The sequence below is a fragment of the Humulus lupulus genome, chromosome 4 (genome assembly GCF_963169125.1).
Source record: "Humulus lupulus chromosome 4, drHumLupu1.1, whole genome shotgun sequence".
Classification (NCBI taxonomy): domain Eukaryota; kingdom Viridiplantae; phylum Streptophyta; class Magnoliopsida; order Rosales; family Cannabaceae; genus Humulus; species Humulus lupulus.
The window spans coordinates 75,092,632-75,099,557 of record NC_084796.1 but is presented as its reverse complement, the minus strand read 5'-3'; the positions used below and the strand labels follow the sequence as shown (position 1 = coordinate 75,099,557).

Genomic DNA, 6,926 nt, shown 5'->3' with positions numbered 1-6,926 from the left:
TTCGTTAGGCCATCGTGTGCCACTTGCCTTATTGTAGTCTTTTTTGTGGTGCGGACGTTCTATGGAATGACTTTCTTTGTGCTTGCTTATACTTCGTTAATTGCCTGTTACATGTCCGAGACGTGTTTGTGGCTAACCATTGAGTTTGTTTGCATGCAGGCGTGAGTTGTAGGCTGACTTGCTAGCTTGGAGTGTCGGCAAGTGCCGCACGTTTTGTCTACTTGGAGTTCCCAAATAGTCGGCCTGTGACAGTTGGTATCAGAGCCAGGTTAGAGAAAGCTTGGTGTAACCCATAAATGGTGAGCAATACTCATAGGATCGAAGAGCTTGAGAAGCGAATGGGGGAATTAGATGGCATGGACGAGAGGGTCAGGGATCTATCCTCTTCTAGCCGTAATTCAGGTTCGTCCGACACAAGCAATCACATAGCCACGCTAGAAAAGGAAAACGGCATTCTGCTAGCCCGAATAATTGCGTTGGAGAAAATAAACACTCCGACAAGTACATCATATACCCCTCGGTGGGACAAGCGTATTGCGGCGGTGGAGCGCATGCCGAAGGACCAACAAGACTCCATAAATGACATCATAGAGGACTGCGAGGAGTCAATTGGAGCACTCAGAGAGAAGATGACTGAACTATCTGCAAAGGTAAACCTAACCATGCGAGCGGTTTGGAATGCGCCTGCAACGAGGCCGATAGGTATGGAGTATGGCCGAGTTTAAGTGCCCGAGCCGAGGCCCTGTAATGGGGATAGAGATGCAAAGGACTTGGAAAACTTTCTCTTTGACATGGAGCACTACTTTAGATTCGTGTGGGCCGATTTTGAAGAAGGAAAGGTCGCCATGGCCACCATGTACTTGTCTGGGTATGCCAAGGTGTGGTGGAGGACAAAGTATGATGACATCGAGAATGGTAGATGCACCATCACATCATGGGGAGATTTGAAGAGAGAATTGAAGATACAGTTTCTGCCAGAAAATGTCGCCTACATGGCTCGACGTCAGTTGAGAGAGCTTAAACAAGTCGGGACTGTCTAAGAATATGTGAAGAAATTTTTGGGACTGATGCTCGATATTAAGGACATGTCTGAAGTAGACAGGCTCTTCTATTTCCTCGATGGATTAAAATTATGGGCCAAACAAGAACTTTAGAGGTAGCGTGTGACTCACTTAGCCACCGCTTAAGTTGTTGTCAAACGCTTGACAGATTACACACAGGAGAGCAGTCTGCTGAAGAGGACTACCCCTCCAACAAGCTCAAGTAGCGCTGGGAGTAAGAAGTATGGGAAGTCGTGGCAGAGTAAGAGTGGGGGAGAGAGGAGGACAACGAAGTCTAGTTCTTCTAATGGGACAGATACTCCCGCAGGGAAGAAGCCACTAGCTTGTTGGATCTGTAAAGGACCACATAAATCGGCAGTTTGCCTTTACTGGGGCAAGTTGAATGCCCTCATTGGCCAAGAGGAACAACACGATGGAGAAGAGGAGGATGAAGAGTACGCGCACATGGGTGATGTCCACCTGTTGAATGCTCTCAAGAAGCATGGAACAAAAGGGAAGAAGGCCCTGGGGAAGGGACTGATGTTCGTGAACTCCACCATCAACAACAAGTCGGCCAAGAGTGTGATGATTGATACTAGCGCCACACACAACTTCATCTCGGAGCTCGAAGCCAAACGACTGGGACTAAAGCTGGAGAAAGATGCGGGCCACATAAAGGTGGTCAACTCAAAGGCCTTGGCCACAAAAGGAGTGGCTAAAGGCGTAAAAGTTAAGATCGACATGTGGGAGGGGCAGACCGACTTAGTGGTGGTCCATATGGATGACTTTTTTGTAGTTTTGGGAATGGACTTCCTAACCGAGAAAGGTGCCATCCCGATTCCTGCTACTGGGAGTTTGCTCATAATGGGAGATACTCCTTCAATGGTGCCTACAAAGATGATACCACCCCCTGGTGTGAAGTTTCTATCAGCTTTGCAGTTTAAGAAGGGTGTGAAGAAACGGGAGCCCACTTATGTAGCGGTACTCGCCTTGTTCGAAGAAACAGTGGAAGAGATTGTTCCATTAGAAATTAAGAGAGTCTTGAAGACATATGGGGATGTGATACCAGATAAACTCCCCAAAGCCTTGCCACCAAGAAGGGGGATTGATCACCAGATAGAGCTGGTGTCGGGACCGAAACCTCCAACAAAAGCGCCTTACAGAATGGCACCCCCCGAGCTAGAAGAGTTAAGAAAGCAACTAAAGGAGTTATTGGAGGCAGGCTTCATCAGACCATCAAAGGTGCCATTTGGCGCATCTATGATATTCCAGAAGAAACACAATAAGAGCTTGAGACTGTGCATTGATTATAGGGCTTTCAACAAGGTGACAGTTCGCAACACCTACCTCATCCCTCTGATCGCTGATTTGTTCGACCAGCTAAGTGGAGCCAAGTATTTCACAAAGTTGGACCTAAGATTAACCTAGTATTAGGTGAGGATCGTAGATAGGGATGAACCATAGACAACCTTCGTTACTCGATATGGAGCATTTGAGTTTCGAGTTATGTCGTTTGGGTTGACGAATGCACCTGCCACTTTCTGCACACTGATGAACCAAGTATTCCACAAGTATCTAGACAAGTTCATGGTGGTGTACTTGGATGATATCATGGTTTACAGCGCCATGATTGAAGAGCATTGAGAACACTTGGCTCAAGTGTTTCAGAAGTTGAGAGAGAACCAGCTATATGTGAAGCGTGAGAAATGCTCATTTGCACAGGAGAGCATCAAGTTCCTAGACCATGTTGTGGAACGTGGCCAAATTCGTATGGACCTGGAAAAGGTGAGGGCAATCCAAGAGTGGAAAACCCCCACAAACATTAAAGAACTACGCTCTTTCATGGGCCTAGCCAACAACTATAGACAATTTGTGGACGACTACTCAAGAGGAGCGACTCCCTTGGCCAAGCTGTTGAAAAATGGTGTGAGTTGGGCGTGGACTGATAAGTGTGTTGAAGCATTCATGAGTTTGAAGGAAGCCATGATGAAGGATCATGTTCTTGCCTTGCCAAATGTTAGCAAGCCCTTCGAAGTACAGACGAATGCGTCCGATTATGCTTTGGGAGGGGTACTGGTACAAGAAGATCACTCGGTAGCAAATGAGAGTTGCAAGCTGTCTGAAGCTAAGAGGCGATATACTGTCCAGGAGAAGGAACTCCTCGATGTTACCCATTGCTTGCGGGTGTGGAGACATTACTTGCTGGGGTCGAAGTTTGTGGTGAAGACGGACAATGTAGCGGTTAGTCATTTCCTTACCCAGCCAAAACTCACCCCTAAGCAGGCTCGATGGCAAGAGTTCCTGGCGGAATTCGACTTTCGTTTTGAGCATAAGGTAAGACGCTTGAACCAGGCAGCCAATGCCTTGAGTTGCAAAGCAAAATTGGTGACTCTAAAGATCTTGGCTAATTTTTCGGCTAACGTGGTGAACACTACACTCAAATAGCGCATCAAAGAAAACTTGGAGAAAGACCCTGTTGTCAGAACCATCCTAAAGCTCTTGAAAAAAGGCAAGACTCGCCATTTCTGGGTGGAGAATGATCTTCTGTGGGCCAAAGGGGGCCGCTTGTATGTTCTGAAAGCTGGAGATTTGCAGAAGACATTACTAAGTGAGTGTCATGACACATTGTGGGCGGGTCATCCAGGGTGGAAGAGGACGCATGCCCTTTTGAAGCAGGGATACTACTGGCCACAGATGTGAGATGGCGTAGTGGAGTACACCAAGACCTGTCTCATTTGTCAGCAAGACAAGGTCGAGAGGAACAAGACACTTAGGTTGTTGGAACCGTTGCAAGTCCCAAGCTAACCATGGGAGAGTGTGTCTCTTGACTTTATAACCAGCCTACCGAAGACAGGGGATTTAAGGGCAATCTTGGTGGTCGTGGACAGATTCTCGAAGTACGCAACATTCATCCTGGTGTTGAAGTACTGTTCGGTAGAAGAGATAGCATGACAATTCTTCAAGCATATTGTCAAATATTGGGGAGTGCCCCAGAACATTGTTTATGACCGAGATGGGAGACTCACTGGGACCTTTTGGTCCAAACTATTCAGCCTCTTGGGGTCACAATTGAACATATCCTCGAGCTACCACCCGCAGACAGATAGGCAGACAAAAACATTCAACGGGATGTTGGAGTACTTGCGTCACTTTGTCAATGCCAATCAGAAGAACTAGCCACAACTACTCGATGTAGTTCAATTTTGCTTCAACTCTCAAAAGATTTCTTCATGGAATAATAGCCCTTTTGAAGTTGTTAATGGACACCAACCACTGTTTCCCCACACAGTGGACAAATACTGCGGTCGGAACCCGCGAGCCTTTCACTTCACAAAAGACTGGAAGAAAACTACAGAGATTGCCCGAGCTTATTTAGAAAAAGCATAAAAAAGAAAGTCGACCTACCAGCATGGATGAAGATACACCTGGTCCTTCACGTTAGCAACTTAAAGTCGTATCATAAAGATCCAGCAAATCCTGAGCGCAACTAGTCAACCAGAGGAGGAGTCATCACTCAGCCAAGGAGCAAGCGACAACCTGAAGAAATCCTGGCGGAGAGGACGATCACCACTAACTGAAAAAAGTACAAAGAATGTATGGTAAGAGTGAAGGGGCTCGCAGATGACGAGATAAGTTGGGAAAAGGGGGAAGACATGAAGAAGTTCACGCAGAAGATTGAAGATCTACAAGCTACTTCGTCAAGGATGCAGAAGAATTAAGTTGGGGAGAGTGCGGCGTGCCGCCCCTTTGGCACACCCACATGGGGCCATTTTGTAAGTGAGCATGCCTTGGTGCTTGATCATTAGTCAAGTCTTGACCAAGCAACCTCATGGGGTAGGGTAGTGGCAATTTTATAATTATGCATATGTCTCCCAGACAAAAATCATATATGTTACTGGGAAGACCTTGTATCCCTAGAAGGCTCCTTAAGGGGAGGTGACCTAGTGACTTAGTGAAGCACCATGGCCACCAACAGATAGGGTCTAAAGCTTTTTACTCCCTTGCACTATCAGCACTATATATTAATAAAATGATGTTTATCCATACTTGCCTGTGTATGCTTCCTTATTGTCTATGTGTTACTTGATTTTTATCTTCGTTGGGCCATCACATGCCACTTTCCTTGTTGTATGATTTTGTGTGGTGTGGACGTTCTATGGAATGACTTGCTTTGTGCTTGCTCATGCTTCATTAATTGCACGTTCCATGTCTGAGATGTGTTTATGGCTAACCACTGACATTGTTTGCATGTAGGCGTGAGTTGTAGGCTTAGCTTGGAGTGTCTGCAAGTGTCGCACTTTCAGTCTACTTGGAGTTACCAAATAGTCGGCCCGTGACACAGCACACCCCCACGAACCCATAATTTCTGGGTTCATTCCACCTCTTTCCATCCATAACTTCTAAGATATAAGCCTAACAAACTCCCCAACCATAATCAGTACTCAGCTACAAGTTTAAGACTTTTAATCACCCAATTTAAACATCAAAATCTTAACAATCCTATTGAAATCACTATCCCAAATTTGTCAAAATTCATCACTAAAGGACCCAAACAACTTATCATAACACCCATATTTCTTACAGAAATCAAACAAAATTCTTACCTTAGTGGCTGCTAAACCCTCAACTTCAAGCCTTCAATTCCAGAGCTTAATCTCAAAAGTTTTCCCAGCTGAATCCCCCTGGTTTCCAAGCTTCAGCTCAGCCTTTGCCTTCAATTTCCTTCCAAAAATTTTCAGCTTAGGGCCTTAATTCCTTCTGTATTATTTCTTCCTTTCCTTCAAAGCATAAGTGAGAGAGAAAGGGAGAAACCGTGAGATGGAGAGAGAGATGAGAGTTTGAGAAGCATTCCTTAAGTTTCTGGTTACTTCCTACTCCCCTAAGTATAACTCTTAGCCCCTAAAAAGACTATAATGCCCATTTAAGCTTATTAATCCTCTAAGGGTACTAAAGGGTAAAATGGTCATTCCGCTCCCAGTTCCTGCTAATTCCTCAAGTGTTCTCACTATTAATCAATTAACCCCATCACATCCAATTAATTACTAAATAATTATTCAATATCTATAAGTCCCTAAAATATTTTTTAAATTCCCAAAAATACCCCTAGGCTCCCTTCGAGCCAGGTATTAAACCCCGCTATGACTATTTTGCTAATCCGCTCACTAGGACCATCATGAGCCATGTACTGCAAATGTATCCACATAATAATGTGTTCAACAATTTATTACATATAATCATATTTATGCCCTTAACAGGCCAAAATTACAAATATGCCCTTATAAGCTATAAAGGGCCCACATGCATATCACATACTCATGTAATCATATTAAGCATGCATGCCACATAATCATGCATTTAACCAATTAAACATACATATAAACCAATTATGCCCTCCCGACACACTAATCAAGGCTCTAAGCCCTATTAGCAATTTTGGGTCGTTACAATAATGCCCTCCAACTGAGAATTTTGTCCTCGAAATTTTACCTGAATAACTCGGGATACTGATCCCGCATCGATGACTCAAGCTCCCAAGTCGCTTCCTCAACCCTGTTATTCCCCCACAATACATTAACTAGAGGAATCGTCTTGTTCTATAGAACCTTGTCTTTTTGTCTAAGACCTAAACCAGTCGCTCTTCATAAGACAAATCTTTTTGCAATTCCATGTCCTCATACTTCAACACATGAGTCGTATATGAGACGTACTTTCGAAGCATAGAAATGTGGAATGCGTCACGAACTCCTAATAACGACGATGGCAGAGCCAATCTGTAGGCCACTTGCTTGATCCTCTCCAGGATCTCAAATGGTCCTATGAATCAGGGGCTCAGCTTGCCCTTTTTCCCAAACCTTCTCACCCCTTGCAACGGTGAGACTCGCAGGA

At 44.8% G+C, this 6,926-nt stretch overlaps 1 protein-coding gene across 1 annotated transcript; it reads left to right on the top strand.

Moving 5' to 3' along the window:
• The first annotated feature begins 296 nt into the window (after window positions 1–296).
• On the top strand, window positions 297–3,740 carry LOC133832296 (uncharacterized). The gene is made up of 6 exons (XM_062262660.1): window positions 297–650; window positions 1,221–1,763; window positions 1,863–2,099; window positions 2,763–2,966; window positions 3,081–3,281; window positions 3,486–3,740. Exons 1-6 carry the CDS (start codon window positions 297–299, stop codon window positions 3,738–3,740), a joined length of 1,794 nt encoding a protein of 597 aa, XP_062118644.1.
• The last annotated feature ends 3,186 nt before the right edge of the window (window positions 3,741–6,926 follow it).